General features: G+C 44.6%; 1 protein-coding gene across 2 annotated transcripts in view; it reads right to left on the bottom strand.

Moving 5' to 3' along the window:
* The window catches only part of agbl1 (AGBL carboxypeptidase 1), an 88694-nt gene that overhangs the window by 52096 nt on the left and 12821 nt on the right, over positions 1 to 23777 (bottom strand). Inside the window, exons 1-6 of one of the 2 annotated variants that reach the window (XM_080474618.1) lie at positions 14940 to 15039; positions 14750 to 14823; positions 6237 to 6300; positions 4681 to 4827; positions 2431 to 2562; positions 2105 to 2198 (exon numbers count right to left, since the gene is read on the bottom strand). In XM_080474618.1, coding sequence (XP_080330744.1) covers positions 2105 to 2198; positions 2431 to 2562; positions 4681 to 4827; positions 6237 to 6300; positions 14750 to 14806 — 494 coding nt within the window. In that variant the 5' untranslated portion in view covers positions 14807 to 14823; positions 14940 to 15039. Of the gene's footprint in view, positions 1 to 2104; positions 2199 to 2430; positions 2563 to 4680; positions 4828 to 6236; positions 6301 to 14749; positions 14824 to 14939; positions 15040 to 23777 lie in introns of those variants that run through there. The other variant, XM_080474617.1, reaches the window with a different exon arrangement.

The following is a 23777-nucleotide window of genomic DNA, read 5'->3' as shown; positions in this document are numbered from 1 at the left end:
TCAAATCTGACATTTCAAAATGAATTTTGGTCTCTATTTGCTGGGGCATCTTTTGAAAATTAAAACTTAAACGTCATTTTGTTTTTCATTTTAGTTAAGGCACAGAATGAGCAGTCTTGTATAAGAAAATTAAATGCCGTTTGGATGAATGATCATTAATTTGTATTTATGACTCCTCAGTGGCAAGGCACCGGGAGTGGATGAGATTCGCCCTGAGTACCTTAAGTCTCTGGATGTGCAGGGACTGTCCTGGCTGACACGTCTCTGCAACAATGCGTGGCGGTTGGGGACAGTGCCTCTGGAGTGGCAGACCGGGGTGGTGGTCCCTCTTTTTAAGAAGGGGGATCGGAGGGTGTGTTCCAACTACAGGGGGATCACACTCCTCAGCCTCCCTGTGAAAGTTTATTCCAGGGTACTGGAGAGGAGGATCCGGCCGTTAGTCGATCCTCGCCTCCCTCGGAAGGTGTTCAGGGCATGTCCCTCCGGTAGGAGGCCTCGGGGCAGACCTAGGACACGCTGGAGAGACTATGTCTTTCAGCTGGCCTGGGAACGCCTTGGGGTCCTACCGGAAGAGCTGGAGGACGTGTCTGGGGCGAGGGAAGTCTGGGCTTCCTTGCTTAGACTGCTGCCCCCGCGACCCGGCCCCGGATAAGTGGAAGAAAATAGATGGATGGACTCAAAAAATGTAGTTCAATCTGAAGATGAAAAGGATTTCTGCAAATACATTTTAAATAGATTTTTGAGCCTCATTCGCTTCCATAAAAAAGGTTGTGTGTGTGTGTGTGTGTGTGTGTGTGTGTGTGTGTGTGTGTGTGTGTAGCATGTTTGGTACAATGTGCTGCACTTTCATCCCTAACAATACGTCACCTGACGGCTCACTAACAAAGGCGTTAGTAGGGCTTAGGACTATGTCACAGGAATTAGCAGAGCATTCAGGTATTGAAAATCCAATTACAGCCTGGTTGGAGAAGATCTTCGCAGATGGAAAGCTTATATATTGGCATTCTTTATTCCCCTGATAGTGGTAATTGCAGTGTTAACTCTCTGCGGGTGCTGCTGTATCCCTTGTATCAGAGCGCTCTGCGTTAGATATACTGATACAACCCTGAACAAAAAAGAAAGCCTACAACCACCACCCTACCAAATGACAGAACTCGCCCCACTAACACACTCCCAAGATGACCCAGAAGAAGAAGACGTGGACCAGCCTGAACACCTAATGTGCCCAGATGAGCCATGAGATGAAGATCACTCCCACCCTTCCCCTAATTTGATTAAGATATCTTGCGCTGGCTAATGCTAATACATATCCATATATACAACACGGAAAATACCAGAGTGATAGGCAGGAGAAGTTAGTTTTTGCTTAGGATATATTGTACTTTTTGCTTAGGAAAAAGATGACAAGAAAGGGACAGCTAATGCTAATGATAAAATACTCTATTATAACCACTGTTGATCTATTTCAGCTCACCAAACCCTTGGCATGAATACACACCTCATATTTAGATTGTTAAAGTTGACTTAACACCAAGTGACGGTTTTATCTCCACACTGACAAAGTGAGCCCACAGGAATATTATTATTATTATTATTATTATTATTATTATTATTATTATTATTATTATTATTATTATTATTATTATTATTATTATTATTATTTAGAATGTCTGTGTTCTGCCATCGTTAATATTTAGAGCTCATTGTTCTCTGCTGCATGTGTGTGGCTTTAGTACTAAAACAACCAACAGCACCCACCAGTGGCCCAACATGAAAACTGCATCATTTTCAGCATTCCTGCCATTTTCGTGTAAATGTAAATTGATTTCAAAATGATGCTTTGAACTTTTCTGAAACAGAAAGACACAAACGATGTTCTCACCTGAAAGGTTGTCGTGTTAATGGGACCTCAGCAAGCGAAACTAAAACAATCAGTCCTCGGAGTTTCCAGAAGTAGATTTGGAGGCAGCGCTGTCGGGCCCTTCTCTTTTCAACCAGTCTCTCACTTTCTAACTGAGGCTAACACAGTTCATCAAATTCAGGGTCACTGCTGCTCAACGTGGAAGAGCGACGCAAAAAGTCCACAGAGTCTCTGTAAACTCACTTGATGGTTTGCAGGTGCTTGGTCGTGTACGCTGGAATCAGGTGGTAGATGACGTCTAGTCCCTGATTCTCTCCAATCAGGTTTGCTGTACAAACTAGAAGGGCAACACAGGCTTGAACTGGCTCATCATCTCAATACATTTTCATCGAGTATACTCTGCCACACCACAAAGAAAAACTTGAAAGTTTCAATGGAAAGTTAATTATGACAAAGTTCTGCCGGTCCGGCCCAGTCGAGACGACATGAGGCTGTTTGTGGCTCTGGAACTAAAGCGAGTTTAACATCCCTGGTATGAATGGAAGAAATGGTGCTGATGATGAGCTCACCTGAGGAGGAGAAGACCTGGATGACCCAGAGGCAGGCCGCAGCCCTCCTGGCATGATGGATGTTGTGTTTGAGCAGCTTCAGGACCAGAAGTGCAGCTCCAGCATCCTCTGCCTTCACACCGATCCGACGGTCTGCACCAAGAGAGCAGGACAGTCAAGGTGCACAGTGGATATACTGTATTATTATTTATTTCCCTGTATGGGTTTGAATTATTACTTTATACCTGAGAAATTAATTACCCTCATCAAGACATTCTTCAATGATTGCAAGATCAGAGCAGTTCATGAGGGAGAGCTGTCATTTACATTCATAGTTCAATTCAGTTCATTACGCCTTTGGTTTGTTTCCAAGTATTATTTCCTTTCTTCTCATCAGTCTAATAGGCTTTTTGACATGTTTCGACTGGATTCTCTGCGAAACACCAGCTGATAGGAAGCAAGTCGTCCACAACCACTGGAGGACTTTTCTGACAAAGAAAGGGAGAATCCAGACTCTTTCACATGAAAGATTTATTCATTCTTGGCCTCAAGTCACTTAGAAAAGTCCCCACGACACCGCGGTGGCCGGGTGGGGGCCCGGCCGGCGGCCTGGGGGGGCGAGAGTCATCACTCCCCCACCGTCCCGAGTGTGTGTGTGTGTGTGTGTGTGTGTGTGTGTGTGCCCGTCTGCGTCTGCGTCTGCGTCAGGGGTGGGTGTCTGTGGGGGGTGGGTCAGGGGTTGGGTATTTCAATTAAAACCGGGGGGGAGGATCATGGGGCGGGTGGGATATGAGGCTCCTGGGGGTGTAGAGTTGACTGTCCTCCGACCGGGGCCTGCGCCGGCCTTCGCTTTCCTGGGTCTGGGGGCGGGGCTGGGGCGGGGCTGGTCCGGGGCGCGGCGGCTGGGGCCGTCTCTACCTTGCCGGGTTGGGGGGGGGCGGTGGGTGGGCCTGTTCCCGGGGGTGCGGCGGGACCCGCCGCCGGGGTTGGGGGGGCTCTCGACCCGCTCGGCCCGGGAGCCCTGCTCCGGCCTTTTCTCGGCTTGGCGGCTTGGGTCGGGGCCTGGGGCCCTGTGCTCTTTATCCTTCTCTTGTGGGCCCCTCTTGCCTGGGGGGGATTCCTCTCTGCATTCTCCGTCGGGTGCTTTTTGGGCGGGGACGTGGCTCTCTGGGGTGGTTCGCTGGGGTCTCCCCGGGCCTGGGGGGCTTCCGTCTGCCGGGGTGGCGGTGTCCGGGCCCGATGGCCTCGAACCCCGGGGTGTCGCCACGGGCCCCCCCACAGCAGTTCCGGTCACACCCAGTGGACAAACACACACACACACACACACACACACACACACACACACACACACACACACACACACACACACACACACACACACACACACACACACACACTTCCACTCCTCACGAAAGGTGCTTCTGAAGTTGTTTGTTCTCTATCATCATTTGCTCAAACTTTAAAAATCATGTTCCTCTTTTGTTGTCGCCTCTTTGTTAATTCATGTTCCTGCTTCACGTTGCTGTCTAGATAGAGCTGCTCAGGCTGGTTAATCTAAGAAATCATTTTACTGTCTAGATAGAGCTGCTCAGGCTGGTTAATCTAAGAAATCATTTTACTGTCTAGATAGAGCAGCTCAGGCTGGTTTAATCCAAAAACAGTTGGAAAATATTTGGATCAGTGTGATAACTGCAAATAATATATGTAGCACAACAAGGATATTGTATGTTATCCCCCTCCCCCCTCCCCCCTCCTCCCTCCTCCCTCAACCTTTTTCTCTCTTTTCTCTTCTCTCTCTCTTTGAGCGTTCCCCCCCGGTCGTGTACGGCAGCCATGCCATCTTCTGACAGAGAAGGCAACTCCCTGTTGCAAGACCAAAATCTGTTCTGACTCCGAAGGCTCTCAATCACATCATATTGTTGGCCCAAGCTGCCGAACAGGACAAGGGCAAAAGAAAAAAAAAAAAAAAAAAAAAAAAAGTCCCCACATTTCATCATTATCACCAATGTTTCCTTCACTTTACAAAAGTGTCTTTAAGAAATGGGTCTGTGACTCTGTAGCCTGTAGAAATATCTTGTTTTGTCAGGTTGTCAGATAACTCTCCAACAACAATTTATCATTTAGTTCAGAGCAATAGCATTTTTGTTCTCATATATTTTTTTCATTTTGGACATTTGGACAGTAAAAGTTAAGATTTGTACAGAATTATGTGAATGTGCTTGGAGTGGAAAGACAAGTTTGATTTGCTCTTTCATTTCGTCTCCTCCTCACCTCTTTGGCCCACTTTGGCCAGGAGGTACAGCAGCGGCAGCAGGACGGTGTAGTTGGGAGTGAAAACACAGCAGTTGTTGACGAGCGCAGTGAGAAGCGCCTCACTGCCTCCTTTTGTGATCATGTAGTGGATTCGACGATCTGTACCTGAACACACAAGCAGGAGACGGACTGTGAAGTTTCTACCTGGAATCCAGGTAGAAATCCAACTTGTCTTTCAGGTCCAATCTGGATGAGACAACAAGCTGCACAATGTCAGATAAACACGGGATATGGAGAAATACCAACATTACTTTATGACTTATGATTTACTACAATCCTGCCTGGGACATACTAGATCGTGTGCGACTTATTTACTAAGAATAACATGCAAGCAGGAGCGTTCACATGAGTTTTGTGTTCATCAAACCTGTTTACATGAAAACCATCCGCTGGAAACGGCATTGTTTCTGTGTTCACTTGCTTGTCTGCACTGTGGAAGGATTGAATGAAGAACCCGCAACTATGACTATGACTAAGGTATGCACCAACACCAATCCTGAGGATCGAATATATGGGTTTGGAGATTCTTTAATATTAATGAGAATCTCAAAAATAAGACCAGCGACATCACCACAGACATTTGGACCAGCTAAGATAGAACGATGTTGGATTAGTAGTTGAATTATTCAGTGGATCAGGAGGAATTTACTCTGAGCCATGCTACATGCTACATGCTACATGGTGAACAGCTTCAGGCTCACACACCAGCGATGCTACATGCTACACATGATTGAAGTGCGTGCGTAGAGCGATGCGACGCTTTGCGTTAAGCTACTGGAGACGCAGTCGTATTCTGGAACCTTCCAGGCAGTTGGAGGCGACGTAGCGGCGACACAGAGCCTGTGCAGAGGCGCTTCGCAGCGATGCATAGCCTTCATGTATCGTTTGCATGAGGTAAAAACAGACGCAAACACAAATAAACAAACAAACAAACAACCAACCAAATGCTTTCACACATAAATAGAATTGCACCTGGTAGGTTATTCTATTAGCAAAACTCCTCTTAGCATTCTATGGGACACACATCTGATATTCTTTATTCATGCCTGCAAAGTGGCTAAATAAAGATTGAGAAACGATCTCCAGAGCTTCCTGTTGGTAGATCAGCCTTCACACATCTGTCTGCACAATATCACCGTTGCACCATTTGATATATAAGAGTCTCTCTTTGTGTTTTAGGACTCACACCTTCCAGGCACTCAGTCACTTCTGGTCTTGGACACCAGGAGAAACTGCTCCAAGTTTCTTTTTCTTTCTTATGCTTCTGATTTCAACTGAAACCTTGAAATAGTAAAGTGAAATGCTTTTCGTGGCTCCTTCTGATTGACAGGTAGAACATGAATCTGTAAGTTTCTGCAGTTCAGTCAGTCTTTAGCGTATTATACTCTGTTGGTATCACAGTGGATTGGCGTAATGTCGGCAGCTCTGATAGCAGCTCACTCCTGGATTCACCAGCGTGTCCTCGACATGATATTATATCATATTAAGTTTGGTTTGTTGGTGTCCGAGCTTACCAGCTGACAGAAGTTCATCCAGGACACTGAGGATATTTAAGGTGCTCTCTACGTCCCTCACATTCTGCAGGACAAATCAGAAAGAGACAACAAATCAGATAAAATGTCTGATGTGAGTGAGAGACAAAAGGAAAGGACAAACACATGTTGGTTGACATGCACCTATCAGATGTCTCTGGTGCTGCTGCAGGGATTTCTCACCCTGAATGTTCAGGCTGGTGAGTGCGGCTGTTTGCAGGCGCAGCAAACTGCAGGATCTGTCTGATTAAATTCTGCTGTTTAGACAGAAATCTGCCCCCGAGGCCAAAACCTGCCACTCATTAAGATGTGTGTTGTATAAAGAGCTCTCCACCATTGGCCAACTATTTGCTCGCTATAAACAGCTCAATGTGCCACATGCAGACAGTGTATTTAGGTTGCCAATAATCTGCTTGTTCGTAGTTGGAACAGTTGAGAAATGTTGTGATGAAAAGCCCCCCCACATCTCTCAATCCAGAAGGGGCTGGCTGGAATGTACAGCTCACAGCTCGCTTGTGGTTATTACGCAGCAAAATGAATCCTTCTGAGACGATCCTCTGACGTCTGATGTGAAATGAATCCAATGTAGATAAAAATAACATGTTCACGAAGAATAAATAAAGATCATGGCAGAAATATTCAGGTTGGGATCAGAACACGGCGATAAAATCAGGCAAGGAGGTACGAGTCCGTGGTGGAAATGTGTCTGTGCAGTGTGCAGAAACAGGATTATTCTGTTTTAATTGCCTGCAGAGCAGAAAAGGTTTGGGCCAAATCCAAACTTAAATGAGGAAATCTGTGTCTGAGGCCTCATTCAGTCCCACAACGGAAAGCTTTTGTTGTGTTTTGGGGTCTGTTTACACGACAACGGTGCTCAGAGTCATTGAAAACAAAACTTTTTGCAAATGGCTCCAAAGGTGGAACTTTATGAAAACGATCCGTCTCCGTCCAAAAAGCGGAAAATACAACTATCAAAAACACACTGACTTCATACTCAGTGGAAACAGGATGAAAGAAAAACTTTTTGAAAGTACTATGACTTTTCTGACATGCTGCTACAGAGCGGGCGCACTCATAGCTGTTGTGCACATGCTCAGTAGATGTTTCCTCCAGAGCGGCGGTGGAACTACAAAGAGCCACATCGTAAACATGTAGGCTGACAAATAATCTCCTTCTCACACAGAAACCAAATGACACAAAGTGAAAATAGTTAGACGACTAAACAGTTAGACGACAGTCACAAAGTGTGGTTTCACAGCATTAACAGGAATCAGTTCACCTCAGCAACACTAATGTTCAGGGACCGTCTGCAAACTGTCAAACCTCAACAACAGTGAAGACAGACAGTCCCTGCAGGGATTCTGGTGACACAGTGAATATCAGTCACCTTATTGTGGTGACACAGTGAATATCAGTGAATATCTGTCAGGTTAATGTGGTGGAAAAAAGATTTTAAAAGTGAAATTGATAAAAGCAAAATAAAAGTTACATTCTATTCAGGACTTGTTACTTGCAAAAAGTTAAAAAAAAATTTTTATGAAAATGTTAAAATATTTGAAATAATAATGTGATAATAGTTCATAATAAAATTACTGAAGCAACATAATGATCATGGCCAATGTGAATGTAACTGAAACTGTATTTTAAAATGTGATAACATCAGATATGCTGCTACTCTAAAATGAATACATCATTGTTTTATTTCATTTTTCATGGACAGCATTATTGGTTATTGTGACATTTTCTCAAACTCCTGAATGAGGCTGAATGGAAAAAAAATCTCCATATAAACTTTCTTTAGGCTTCAGATTAAAAATGTTCATTTTCTTTTTGCCTCTTTGCACTTTCTTTCTGCCCCGCTGACCTCTGCTGACCCCCCAACATACAGGCACACACCTCATTAATAAGATATCGGATAGCAAACGCCCAGGACGCACACATAACTTTGTTTAACCGCAAGAGTGTCGCGTTACAAAACCATCAAGGGAAAACATGACAGGAAACCCTGTACAGTGTGAGTGCAGCAACACCGCTGGAGATGGATGAGAAGATTACTGAGTGGAATTCTCCTCCAAATCCACTCGGACGAGCTCAGACACTCAAGAAAGTGACAAATGCCCTCCATAAGTCTGTCTGCTATTTAAACTCCTTGTCACTCAGGCTGAAATGTCACAGGAGGAGGAAAATACATTACCAGTGAACTAAAAACCTCAAATCAACTGTGACAGAGCTCAGGACTGCAGCTGTTCACTTTCTATGTTCACATGTAGAAAAGGGATTTAATGTCAGGAGGATGCTGAGCAGTGGCTGGAGAGTGTGTGTTGTTTAGTGCGTCCTGATGGCCACTCAACTTCAGCATGTGTTTGCAGCGGTTTTATACTTGAACCTTCAGTGGATCACAACAGTCGTGTTCGGGGGAGATCCATCGCCATGTTTAAGTACGGAGAGAAAGAATGGCTGGACGAGTCAGGGGTATGGAAGGTTTCTTCTCCTCTCAGTACTTTCTATGTAATACTAGAACTGTCTGAAGATTATAAGCGGAAAATCGAACTGAGGTTAAGAAAGAAAGGAAGAAGAAGAAAAAAAGGAAAAAAGAAAAAAAGGAAAAAAGAAAAAAAAGGAAAAATGGGGAGAAAAAAGGAAAAAAAAATCAAAAAAGAAGAAAACGTGAAAGACAATTGAAAAATGTTGAGAAAAACCCAGAAAAGGAAAGAAGAGAAAATGAAAAAAGAAAAGAAGGAAAAGAAAAAAAGGGGGAAAAAAGAGAAGGAAAGGAAAAAGAAAAACAAAGAAAAAATAAGCAAAAGGGGAAAAAAAGAAAAAGAAAACTGGAAAAAGAGAAACGAGGGAGAAAAACAAAAGATAAAAGATAAAATAAATAAGTTTGCATCGCTCACATTGATGTTTTTGTGGTTTGAAAAAGTTTGAATCTGATCTGACATGGAGGTTTGTGGGTTTTTAACTCGGGCCTGTAAAACGGCTGAACCAGAAGAATGTACCTCAGAAAACTTCTCTTTCTGATGGAGAGAGTAAAACACTGTGTTTCAGGTGCTGTCAGTTTGTTGCTGTAGTAGATTCACTGGACTTTAGTACTTTAGCTCGGAGCCTCAAGCCCCCCGACTCCCTGGAGCCCGATGAGCCACGTTCATGAAATGTTTTCCTTTGTTTGAATGGAATACATGGACATTTAGTGTCACATGGTTTTGGCCGCTTGTTTGAGGTCTGAGTCCTTCCTGTGGTTGTGTGTTCACAGTTACATGTTTATCAGTGTAACACAATACCACAACATTTGCTGAGGAGCTGTCCGTCTATAGGGGGCGCTCTACCAATCCGTCTACACAGTTTGAAAGTGTCTGACATGTTGGTTCTCACAGCCACAATCAGGTCTGCTTCACTGAGTTATTCTGCCAACAGCTTTAGATGTTTTTAAATGTAGAGCTATTTCATAAGTTTTCCAGTTTCAACCATTTTCTTCATTTTCAGCCGCTGTAGTTGCTTTTGCAGTTTTTATCTCAACCTGACATCCCATACTTCTTTTGGAAAACAATCACGTATGTAATATTTTTCAACAATAAATATTAGAAAATGAACTGAAATGATTGTGGCATGGCAGAGAAGTCTGGTAATACCACTCTCCACCAGCAGGTGGTCTGTTGAGTCGCTTCAGTCACGTCAATATCAGGAGAGAAACAAAAGTGAGAATTTCTTCAACTTTAGCATTTCTGTTTCTTTTCTTTTTTTCTTTTTTTTTAATCTTTTAAACATTTGAGCTATTTTACCATTTTAAACAAGTTGATCTATTTTTAGTTGGGTTTTAATTCGGTGTTTTAGTGGTTTTAACTGGCCATAGCGCTGTTCTGTAAAGCCTCTGTAAAGAGTATTTTTCTAAAATATTTCCATTTCATTGCAAGTAATACAATACATCTTTTCTTTTCTTTTTTATAATTTCAGAATCTATTTTTCAAATAAGTTTTAACAGATATCCAAACCTTAAAAATGAAACAAAACTATAAAATATTAGATTCATAATATAGAATTAAAAACTTTACTTTCTTATAACACTATCATCTGTTTATCAAAGAAACATGACCGACCCTGGAACATGAATAAATGCTGAGCAGTGCACTGGTCTGCCTCTTTGTTCATGACGATATCGTTGTCCACAGACATGAGGATTCCTTGTCTCAACTTTCTTCTGGTCAAGTTGCTCCTGAGTCTGTTTTAAATGAAATGTACTGTTGAGAAACTTCTCATATATTGGAAGTACTGCTTGACTGTTCACACACTGTTCCAACAGCTCAGCTGTTCCTTCATAGAGCGGATCAACCCCCTCATCACCACTGGCTCTGCTTCTCACACTCAATCACTTTTTAAAAATGATCTCAGTTCTCAGCACAAACCTCCTCTTTTCACAAAGTTCAGCTCAGTTTCATGAATGTAGAGCTGGATCATCTAGAATCTCAGGACATTTCTCATGTGGAGCAGGTCTCCATCCTGCTCTTCATTATATTCAATCTAATAATGTGATCCATCCTGAGACCAGTCCGACCTGCTTGGTGCTGCTGGATCTGGGTTCTGAGGAACCAAAAGACAAAGTTTACCAGTTATGTGGCGTTGCATCAGACTATTATTTAAAATATATCATTTCATGTTTTATTTCATTTTGGAAGTGAAAAATGAGATCGATCATAGGTCCATAGAATTACTACCACGTCCTCAGCATCTTGGAAAGGAACTTCCTCCTCCCTGCTTCAGCATTAGAAAGCATCAGGATGAGTCAGAGAATTACCAACCAATCAGAGGCCGCCGTTCAAAACTGACCAATCACTTTGCTTGTTACTGGGTGTAATACAACACTAAAGGTCAGTTGTGCGTTGTGTACACGAGCCAATAATTTGCTATATTTCGGCGAAAGAAGATGAATTAGAGGAGGGGTCCTCCACTCCGGCGGCCGGCGGCCTGCATGTCTTAGGTTCCTCCCAGGTGCAACACACCTGAAGGCAATCAGGCCTCGTTACTTGGCTTTTTTACAAGCTTTACGATGACATCATCATCATCAGACTGAGGTGTGCTGAAGCTGGGAGAGATAAAACGTGCAGGACACCGGCCCGCCAGGACCGGAATTGAGGACCCCTGAATTATACGGAGACCAGTAGTGATGGACATTATACACATATTTCATAGGCTTTCAGCAACAAGGCCGTCTTTCCCTGAAATTGAGCGTCTAAATGACGGCTGGACGGCTCGCTGCCTAAAACCATGACCTGCGATAAACATCAGACACCATGTGAGATAGTTGGTGCTTGTCTCTGCTGCTGCGACCTGCAACCTGTTTGTTTAGTTTACGTGTTTTGTAGGAAAAGGAAAGACCACAACAGTGAATGCGAAGGCAGAATGCTCACAGATCGCTCCAAGCTCCATGTTCTTGATGTGAATTTTCATATTCTTTCATTCATATATTTTCATATTTTCTTGGGCTACTTTGGTGTGTGATCAGGAAACATGTTCTGTGTTGTCTGACTCCTTGGCCTGGGATACTGATGCCAGGAAGTCTAGCTCAGGTCAAATGCCAGGTCAGGTCTCACCCTGTCAGGATGTCTGGAGGACAGAGGAACCCCCTGAAGGGAAGCCAGATGGTCAGCGTTGTTTTTTTCACAAATGTAAATTGTATGTGTGCCCTCTCTAGACCATATATAGATGACCAGAGCCCTTGTTCTGGTCAGAGAAGCATATTGGGCCCTGTTTCACGGACTCATGCCATCAGTCTGTGATGTTTGATGCCACCTGATTCCATATGAAACATTTTTATCCAAACAAAGAAGCATGAGTGAAACATTTCAGCATGCTGACCCCGCAGCTCTCTGCAGATATGGCCTGTTATTCTGATACTCTCAATTTGACATTAAATCCTTTTTATCCAAGCAAGACGTATCAGTGAAGTTATTCTCATTCTATTCTACACCAAATTCTCATCAACATCATTGTGACTAACTTCACTTCCAGGTCTTGTTTGGCGTTCTGACCGCAGGCTGAGGTCTGTATGAGGCAGCAGGGGGCGCTCCGCTATGAGACGCTCCACAGGACTTCTTTATAATGAAGCCAGACTTCTGGTTCCTCAGGAACTACTAAACAAACTACAAACTACTGTAAATGAAAGCTGGAGTTTTTAGACATAAATGAGCTTTTAATGGCTTCATGTGAAAGAGAACTTTAATCAGAGTGTTTACCTAGGTTACCATGGAAACGACTGTAGCGAACTTATTCTCATTCTCTTCAACACCAATTCACATCATTCTCCTCCTGCTCCTGTTTTTGGCTCCGTTCATGTTTATGTTCATGTTCATGTTTATGTTTATGTTTATGTTTATGTTTATGACGTGTTAGTCTTGCACAATCACATATTATTACAATCATTTAGACTCACGTCATCATAGGCTGTGATTCAGCTCGTGTTTCTATCATACAATCGGCACACAGACGACTTCATTTTGTGGCCTAAAGTTTATTAGATCTGTGTCGTACATTGTGGCTCGCTGAACATCACCCAGGGTGTCGGAGCCTTGAGGGGTGACTCAACTATAGAATTACCAAAATGGATGATAAAGCCGGAACACGGACTGGGTGTCATGACCCTCCACAGGCCGCCATATTTGTTCCTGTCCATCTACTGGCACATGAGCAGAAGAACTGTTTACCGCGGCGCAGTATCATCACTTCTGCCATCAAGTCCAGACGGAGCCTGAATGTTTTCAAAAAGTTCAACTGTGTGAGCCGTTTTCAAAAAGTTGCACTTTAAGTAGCTCCAACGCAAAGAAGGTTTTGCGTTTTCACCTGAACAGCTGAGATAAAAAAGAAGAGCTTCTCCGGGGCTGCAGATCACCTCTGATGCTGCACGATACATCCACAGGAACTAATTCAAGCTTTCAGCTCACGATTAAAGTCTTTCTTTAAGGTTTTCCCCGTGGAGATTATTACTATTCATTGTTGAAGCATTTTCCTTTAAGGCTTGGGAGACCCTCATTGTCATGGTTATAAATAGCCACTTGCTAATAGGTCGGTCAGGATTCGAATCTCTCAGTGTCAACACCAGACATCGGCGTCAGTGTTCCGTCCCTCTGGGATGGATTATTTAAGAGTATATTTGTGCAAACTGACAGCTTTACCTCGACAAGTCCGCCTCAGATTTCACCCCGTTGTGTAAAAGGAGCCTGAAAAATGTTACACTCCCATTTCACAGCTATTCTATACTGAATAAAGAACAGAGAATATGCACAGTACTATTATTATTTTTATGTCAGGCCACTTCACCGGGATCCAGTGTCAACCACAAACCAAATCACGGGAACCTGATATCTATTTGATTCGACCTGGATTCAATTTAACACACGTTATTGCAAACTGAACATTGTGAACTTGAACGACACACGGAACTAAACTTTTGATGAAGGAAGCATTGAAACACACTGAGACAAAGATCGTGTGAAACTAGAACACACTCTTCAACAATGAATGAGAAATAGAGCGAGTGATTTAAAAAAGGAGCTGAATATCCTGAAAATACTGCATTGAAGTAGATTTTGGGTTCACGTGTGATTTTTTGACTTCGTTTCTTACGTCAACATTTTCAGAAATGATCTTGCGAGACACAAAGAAGGCAGATGGGGTCCACAACTTTCCCATCTGACTTTCTGGATTTGTTCAAAGATCAGATATTTGTGCAAGATGAGAGAAGATCAGACGAGATGAGATAAGTCAGTGTACGTGTACAAGATGCACGCAGCTTCTTGTACTGGTTCCTGTCTTCTTTCTCTGTTTGCTTCATTTGAACCTTTGAAACTTTCAGTTTCCTGCTTTCAGGTGAGTTGGTGAGTTTTTTTCCACTCTATCCAACGTTATTTATTTTGATCAAACTTAACTTATTCTAGCCATTGTTTATTCCTTCATATAGTAATATCTAATATTACTTATTCAATTTTTCATCTGTTAATTACATCTGTTAATTGATATTTTTAAAACCAAAGTGATTGGCCAATTCCTCGGTTTAATAAAGTATTCTATTCTATTCTATTCTATTCTATTCTATATTTGTCCCACAGTGAGGAATTTCAGTGGACAGTACAAGAGTAGCAAAATAAAAGAATACCAACAAGCATGTAAATCATTAACAACAAAAATAATAGGAAAACATATACCATTAATAGAGAAAGATTTATTGAGAGCACTGCACTACAATAAGAGGACGCTGATACATTTTCAGATATAATTTGGTTTGTATATAATAAAATGGTACACGTTGACAACTTGCTGTACTGAAGACATTTTAATTTATATGGAAATCCCTTTTTAAGCTTTAAAAGAACAATATGTGAAGGTAGAAGCCAATGTAGAGGACGCTAAACTGCTCAGTGAAAAGTAGGAACTGAGCCAATGTGAGCTTTGTGGTCTTGATGATGATGATGTTTGGATCAGTCAGTGAAAACAGCCGGTGTTCCTACCTGCAGACTGCAGAGGAGGACCTCGAGGCCACTGGAGGAGCTCTGGGACGCTGACATGCTGGGTTTCCGTCGCTCTGCAGCAGACAAGTCAAGGAGAAGTAGGAAGCAGACTGTTAAAGGTGACGGGGAGCAGAGTGGGGCGTGGATGGGATCGGATCGCTCAGAGCAGAGTGTGTCCTCACACACTCACATGCAGACATCTCTCCCTCGGCTGTTATCTCCCTCACCAACCAAGTGGTGGACACACAGCGTCGCTGGCGTCCGCAGGACAACACAGACTCTTCCTGAGTGAACTTCAGAGGGGATCTCATTGGGGGGGTGGGGAGGTTGTAGGTGTCTTCCTGTGTGGAATTCCTGCTCGGCTTTTCAACCCAGAGGAATAATCTCTTCCAAAACCACTTCCTGCTCATGGTCCCTGCACGGTCTGGTAGTTTTCACGTCGGTGTGCACTAATAAAAGGCAAATTGTGTGTGTTGTTGTGTCGGCGCGCACTCAGGCGTCTGTGCATGTGTAACCCAACCCCGGCAGGATAAAGAGCTCCAGAAACATTTGTGCGCTGGTGTTGAGAAGACCACACTATAAAAAGGCCCTGACAAGACCAGCTGGGCAGCTGCAGAACACAAACTATATGCAGAGGAACACTCCGGCTCAGCAAAGGCTTTAGAGCTGCCCGCCATGGAGACCCCCAGAAAAGAAAGGATGGGGTCTGTGGGAGGAGGAGGAGGAGGAAGAGGAGGGTGGGGGGCATTACCTTCCTGGTCTGTGGACAACCTCCTCTCAATACGCAGGTGCATTGCCAAAGATATCAATGTAATCTGGGTATTTATACATAGATAGATAGATAGATAGATAGATAGATAGATAGATAGATAGATAGATAGATAGATAGATAGATAGATAGATAGATAGATAGATAGATAGATAGATAGATAGATAGATAGATAGATAGATAGACAGACAGACAGACAGATAGATAGATAGATAGATAGATAGATAGATAGATAGATAGATTAATATTTATTCAGGGTTCGCTTTCTGAGAGTTTCAGGTTTAATGAAATTAATCAGCAGCTGTGAAATAAATTAAAATTTCACTGCAAAATAAGACCTATTGATCTTTTGTTCTTGAAAACAACATGATAATGTTTATTCCCATATAGTTTAGTGAATGAAAGCTGCAGCCAATCACTGTAGAGGCTGAGGAGCCACCAACTACTTGTTTATGTTGAGGCTGTTGAGACATCAGGAGGAAATCTGAGCAGAAACCTGCATGATTCAAAGGTCTCACAGGTGTAGTTTGGAGGTAATGTCAAACCAAACCATCTTCCATACCTCTCAGGATTGTACTATTTAAAAGTTTGGAAAACAGAGGATAGCTTGGAGGCCACTGAGCTGTTGTGGAGTTAATCACAGTGTGAAGGCTCAAGGTCAGCGCTTTGTGTGTCAACAGCTCTGAGAAGCTGTGCAGAGTAAGAGGACGCGGAGACGAGGTCACGCTAAAGGACACTCGGGTTGAGAATACCCGCTCTTAATCCCAACTTTCAGCCGCAGAGCTCAAGGCCAGCCGACATGAACTTTACAGGCCGCTGACTCTTCCCAGGAGGCGGCTTGGCCAGAGCTACAGCCACACACAGAAATGTTGAGAAGACATCCTGACCCTTCCCTACACACACACACACACACACACACACACACACACACACACACACACACACACACACACACACACACACACACACACACACACACACACACACACACACACACACACATCTCTGACTTCATCCCAACACGCCACCAAAAACACTGGACGTGCACATCTGAGACTTCGGTCTAACCACACTAACCACACAATCATGCCTTGTTGTTCCAGTCAGGACACACACACACACACACACACACACACACACACACACACACACACACACACACACACACACACACACACACACACACACACACACACACACACACACACACACACACACACACACACACACACACACACACACACACACACACACACACACACACACACCAGCAGCTGCCCGGTTCACTGATGTCTGCAGACAGCAGGCTGTGACAGTGAAATGATCTGCTGTTAGAAGCTGCAGGGTGAAGCAGGAGGAAAAGTGCTGATGCTCCATCACCAAACACCAATACATTCTTCTCTTATTTTTAAGTTGCTGGATTTTCACTGTGTGTTGCAATAAGTTTCGATATACAACGCCTTGATCTCTACACGTTACACCACTAAGACCAAGCTGAACCTCCAGCAGGAGGATTACCTGATCATCTGTGAGTCGGTATATAAAAGATAAACTGACCTCACCAGGATTATTTAACGATCTTTGTTACTCTGCCAAGTATCAGCAGTAAAACGCATCGTTTTGGGTTTTTGTTTCAGAAAAGTTTTGCATTTACATGCCAACATTTTGAAAATAATGTCCAACAATGCATGAACAGAAAAAAACATATAGTTAGCATGTAGGCCACTAGTAGGAGCTGTTGTTTGTTTTAGTAATGAAGCCACACACACACACACACACACACACACACACACACACACACACACACACACACACACACACACACACACACACACACACACACACACACACACACACACACACACACACACACACACACACACACACACACCATGAGCTCTAAACATGAACTCAGGGAGAACACGGACATTGTAGTGGTCAGACCACCAAGCTGGATTATTATTACAGTGACTGTCAAAGACAATATGGACTGGGAGTCATGACACGGTGGAGGAAACACTCTTCTGATTGGCTCGAATGTGCAAAAGAACAGTTTTTTCCATTGACACATGGATGACGTCAGAGTGTTCGCAAAAACTTGTATTTTCAGTGGCGATGAGCACCGTTGACGAAAACGCAACAAAAAAATATGAATTTTCACTTTTAGGCTCCGTGCCTTAAAATCCTCCCAACATGCAGCAGCAGCTCTTCATCTCTCAAGAATACAGGAAAATGTGAAGAATACCTCTGCTGAGAACATGCTGAACATTTTATATATAAAATATCACATTAGTCCGGAGGAGGGAGGAAGTAGGCAGCAACAAGCTGTTCCCTAGCAACAGAAGAAAAACATGATGTATTTATAAAGAAGATATTTAATTTCAGCCTCAGCTTCTTCAAAAGATTATCAAGCTGAGCTTTGAAGTTTTCATCAATCATAAATCCCAGATATTTGTAGGACACAAACTCAACGTTGCAAGTACTTTCTTAATAAATCTGAATTTCCTGTTCATAGTTCAGCTTTTTAAAGCCCATATTATCACAATATTGTAAGTTCTGCTGCTCAAAGAAGAAAAGCAAACCTTACTGTTTCCCTCAAATTATATTGTTTGTGCTTTTCTCTGAAATAAATATCTATCGACTATTTTAGATGTGCCCTGGCCCAAAGTAAAGCTCCAGCACCCGCGACCCTGCACAGGATGAAGCAGGGTAGAAGATGGATGGATATTTCGGATAACGAGATTTATAAGGCGGTTGTTTTTTATGGACTCTAACAGCAGCCTCCTCACCGCTGACTCTCTCCGTCTCTCAAGGCTCAGTGGGTAACGGTTTTGTTTCCAAGTTGCTGCTGGTGTGACTGAGCATCAGTCTGAACCACAGCAGATTGTTCCTGCCCAATAATTTAAAGGTACAGACTCCTGCTGTCGTCAGACACGTCCCAAATGTTTGCAGCAGAAGTTACAAAGGATTTGTGTGTCTGGCTGAGATGTCAGTAATGCGGCCATGAAAACACCCATGTGTGTCTTCGTGGAGACGGCGTGTCTACAGGGCGAGGTCGTGTCTACAGGGCGAGGTCGTGTCTACAGGGTGACGTCGTGTCTACAGGGCGAGGTCATGTCTACAGGGTGACGTTGTGTCTACAGGGCGACGTCGTGTCTACAGGGCGAGGTCGTGTCTACAGGGCGACGTCGTGTCTACAGGGCGAGGTCGTGTCTACAGGGCGAGGTCGTGTCTACAGGGCGACGTCGTGTCTACAGGGCGACGTCGGGTCTACAGGGCGAGGTCGTGTCTACAGGGCGACGTCGTGTCTACAGGGCGAGGTCGTGTCTACAGGGCGAGGTTGTGTCTACAGGGCGACGTCGTGTCTTCAGGGCGAGGTCGTGTCTACAGGGCGAGGTTGTGTCTACAGGGCGAGGTTGTGTCTACAGGGCGAGGTCGTGTCTACAGGGTGAGGTCGTGTCTACAGGGCGAGGTCGTGTCTACAGGGCGACGTTGTGTCTACAGGGCGACGTCGTGTCTACAGGGCGACGTCGTGTCTACAGGGCGACGTCGTGTCTACAGGGTGAGGTCGTGTCTACAGGGTGAGGTCGTGTCTACAGGGCGACGTCGTGTCTACAGGGCGAGGTCGTGTCTACAGGGTGAGGTCGTGTCTACAGGGCGACGTCGTGTCTACAGGGTGAGGTCGTGTCTACAGGGCGAGGTCGTGTCTACAGGGCGACGTCGTGTCTACAGGGCGAGGTCGTGTCTACAGGGCAACGTCGGGTCTACAGGGCGAGGTCGTGTCTACAGGGTGAGGTCGTGTCTACAGGGCGAGGTCGTGTCTACAGGGCGACGTTGGGTCTACAGGGCGAGGTCGTGTCTACAGGGCGAGGTCGTGTCTACAGGGCGAGGTCGTGTCTACAGGGCGACGTCGTGTCTACAGGGCGAGGTCGTGTCTACAGGGTGAGGTCGTGTCTACAGGGCGAGGTCGTGTCTACAGGGCGACGTCGTGTCTACAGGGTGAGGTCGTGTCTACAGGGCGAGGTCGTGTCTACAGGGTGAGGTCGTGTCTACAGGGTGAGGTCGTGTCTACAGGGCGAGGTTGTGTCTACAGGGCGACGTCGTGTCTACAGGGCGAGGTCGTGTCTACAGGGCGAGGTTGTGTCTACAGGGCGAGGTCGTGTCTACAGGGCGAGGTCGTGTCTACAGGGCGACGTTGTGTCTACAGGGCGACGTTGTGTCTACAGGGCTAGGTCGTGTCTACAGGGCGACGTCGTGTCTACAGGGTGAGGTCGTGTCTACAGGGCGACGTCGTGTCTACAGGGCGACGTTGTGTCTACAGGGCGAGGTCGTGTCTACAGGGCGACGTCGTGTCTACAGGGCGACGTCGGGTCTACAGGGCGAGGTCGTGTCTACAGGGCGACGTCGTGTCTACAGGGCGAGGTCGTGTCTACAGGGTGAGGTCGTGTCTACAGGGCGAGGTCGTGTCTACAGGGCGACGTCGTGTCTACAGGGCGAGGTCGTGTCTACAGGGCAACGTCGGGTCTACAGGGCGAGGTCGTGTCTACAGGGTGAGGTCGTGTCTACAGGGCGAGGTCGTGTCTACAGGGCGACGTTGGGTCTACAGGGCGAGGTCGTGTCTACAGGGCGAGGTCGTGTCTACAGGGCGAGGTCGTGTCTACAGGGCGACGTCGTGTCTACAGGGCGAGGTCGTGTCTACAGGGTGAGGTCGTGTCTACAGGGCGAGGTCGTGTCTACAGGGCGACGTCGTGTCTACAGGGTGAGGTCGTGTCTACAGGGCGAGGTCGTGTCTACAGGGTGAGGTCGTGTCTATGTGTCTATGTCTATCTATGAGGACTACCCCAGCCTCGATTACATCGGAATTTCAATCCGATCGTGCAAATATAATCCAAGTGTTTATGTGGTGCAAATGTAATCAGATTACTTCTGGTCTATGTAACTAGAGCTAGTTGATTCCCAAGATTTTTCACAATGGACCAAATTCCTGCCGTTACAAAACTCGGTGAAACCTCAAAACACACCTGATGTAAAATCCCAGTTTCTTGTTTGAAGTGGCAGGACAGTGTCTCTGTGTAGAAACACACCAGCTCTCCTCAGGATCTCCACCGACAGACATGACGAGGACATTTCTCCCTAAAGGCTGATTCACTTGATCCTCCATTCAACAGCTGACACGTCAGAATGTGAGAAATAAAGTTCTACTAATTGAACGTCACATTCAGGAGGAAGCCTCAATTTCTGGTAATCCATGAGGCAGTTAATTCCCGGGCCTTTGTAATCTGAAACTGTGGCAGATAAGAGTCACTAACCTTCCCTTCTTCTCTCCAGCGCTGGTTTGTAGCAGCAATGACTCCCTCCAGTGATTTTCACTGAGCAATACATTCAGGTCTATTTGGAATGGTTGATCTATTTTGCTTTGAAATGCCATTAAGTTTTGGGTTTCTAAGCAATTTGTTCAAAAAATTGATGGGTTTGGCCCACGAGCCTGATGTTTGACACCCGTGTCACAAGGCTTCAGTTAGATAATAAAGAGTGAGGAAAAAGAGTCACACATTCCAGACAATATTTTAATTAAAAGAACACATTTGGAATGATTGTGATTGTTTTAACTCAGTGATCAGTGCAGTGGTCCTCTAATGAGATGACAGTGCCGACTCCAGTACAGTTTCAGACACCGTTAGAGGGTCAATACAGAAGTTATTTCAGTCTCACACAGAGGACAGCACTTTGAATAGCTGCTACTTATAGAAAATAAACAACTTTTCCTCAGATTGAACTGACAGATTAAGGGTCAACTGTTATATGTAAATGACTGAGAGCTATGATGAACTCAAGTGTGAGCGATGCTACGAGCTACAGTGGCTAAGAACCAACAGAAACACACACTGGGCCGTCTGCACCAGAGCAGGAATAGTTCATACAAAGACCCACAATGAGGACAGACTGTATCTGAACTGGTGACCAGTGGACATGGCAAGAAACGATGTTCACAAGGCAGTGAGCATGTTGTTTGTTTTAGTACTGAAACCACACACACACACACACACACACACACACACACACACACACACACACACACACACACACACACACACACACACACACACACACACACACACACACACACACACACACACACACACACACACACACACACACACACACACACACACAGCAGAGAACAATGAGCTCTAAACATTAACAGGAGAACACAGACATTCTAGTGGACAGAGCACCAAGTTGGATCGTTATTACGGTGACTGTCAAAATAAAAGTACCAATTCTATGGAGAATCTGGACTGGGAGTCCTGACACCATGGAAGAAACTTTGTTCTGATTGGCTCTACTGAGCATGTGCAGTCTTGATGGATTCACAAAGAGGTGAAATAAAACCAAGTCTGATTGTTTATTTGTTGGAGGAAAAAGTTATGTTAGAAAAAAACAAATGGAATCAATCAATAAATAGTGTAACCATTTTTGTTCACACCTTTTTTTTCAACACCATTTTCATGTTTTTCCAGCAGTGAGCTCTAAAAGTAGTGAAGTAACATGCCATAATACTGTGTATCTCTCATAACCTCTGCAGACACACAACCTCGATGTTTTCTGAAGGAAGAACCGTTAAAATACAAGTCTTCTTTGATGTGGTCGTCTGCAGTCAACATTCCATCCTCCGGGGGCAACAGCGAGCTTCAAGGCCTATTTTCCCTGTTAATTTATAGGCGCAACAAATCAGTGGCATCCTGAAGCATTTGTGTCTGAGAGCCGCTGCCCTCTGCTGATATAAATCACACTGCAGGAGGAACCTATAAATCTCCCTCTTTCCATCCAGGCAACATGATCCAGACTGACTGACAGGGACAAGCTTTTTTTAATACTTCACATTACGCTGTGTTGTTCAGCTTCATGATGGACACAAATACAACTGTGGGACTATTCTGAGTACTTTTAGATAAAGACATACCCTATCTTTGACTGTAACAAGATAAAAACTGCCACAGCTCGGCTGGAGAGTACAGGAAGATCAATATAATATCAGAAAGTTAATTTCTGTAGCGCCAAATACAACTCAGTCATTTCAAGACACTTTGACAGAGAAAAAAACCAACAACTCCACCTGAGCAAGGAGAGGAGGCGGTGGAAAGGAGTAACTCCCGGTTCACGTGAAGGAACCTGCCGATCACATTCACAGGTGGAATGATGCAAAATGCTAAATGGAGTTCCCCCATATAGCCCTTTTCCACTGCTTTAGCCCAAATCACTTCACTCTGTTAGTCACACTCACCCATTGGCACCAATGTGACCAGTGTTGCCAGATCAGACTGACAGTTTCCAGCCCAATCACGTCTTAGAACACGCCCATTCCAATAAAAACAGCCCAAACCACCAAGTTGCCAGACACCTGTGCAAACCCGCAAAATCATAACCCATGCAAAGGAAAACACACCCAGAGCTTCAGATCTGCATCAAATAACCACATATCAATGATAGATAAGGAGGTTTTAGCAAATTGCAACCAGAGTGCAGTAAATCAAGCAGAGGCGACACAAACTGCAAAATGAACCTCAGGCATCCTGGCGCCAGGCCCTGGTTGGTAATAATGACAACTGCACATAACAATGTGCAGTTATCAGCCATGTAGGCCTCATATATTTCATTACTGACATCACAAATGACCTGTATGAGGACTACAGGCAAAACAAATTAATACCAAACTAAACTACGCACATACAGAGCGCCTCTCCCTCCCTCCCTCCCTCCCTCCCTCTCTCTTCTCTCTGTTTTTCCTCCTCGCTGCTTTCCACAGCTGTGGTGCTGAAAGACACACAACAACCTGCCGCACAGCAGCTGATTGAGTTTTTAAATAATAGTGTAAATAAGATCATGTGACATAAATATCATCTGACCTTTATGCAGAATCAGCGTCTTTCCATTAACTTCAACAATGTTGAGAACTTTAACTAGTTACAGTAACTGGAAGCCAGAACAGCTGGATAGTACAGGATGAATCAAATCATTTCAGCTATATTCAATTATTTATTTATTTAGGCTATTTATTTATTAAAGAGAGAGAGAGGGGGGTGGGAGAGGGGGGGAGAGGGGAGAGAGAGAGAGGGGGGGGGAGAGGGGGAGGGAGGGGAGAGAGAGAGAGGGGGGGAGAGGGGGGTAGAGAGAGGGGAGAGAGAGAGAGAGGGGGGAGAGAGAGAGAGAGAGAGAGAGAGAGAGAGAGAGAGAGGCGGGGATAGAGAGACAGAGCGA

This window comes from Lipophrys pholis (genome assembly GCF_963383615.2).
Source record: "Lipophrys pholis genome assembly, chromosome: 11".
NCBI lineage: Eukaryota > Metazoa > Chordata > Actinopteri > Blenniiformes > Blenniidae > Lipophrys > Lipophrys pholis.
The sequence above is the reverse complement of the archived record's forward strand: the minus strand, read 5'-3'. Positions and strand labels throughout refer to the sequence as shown.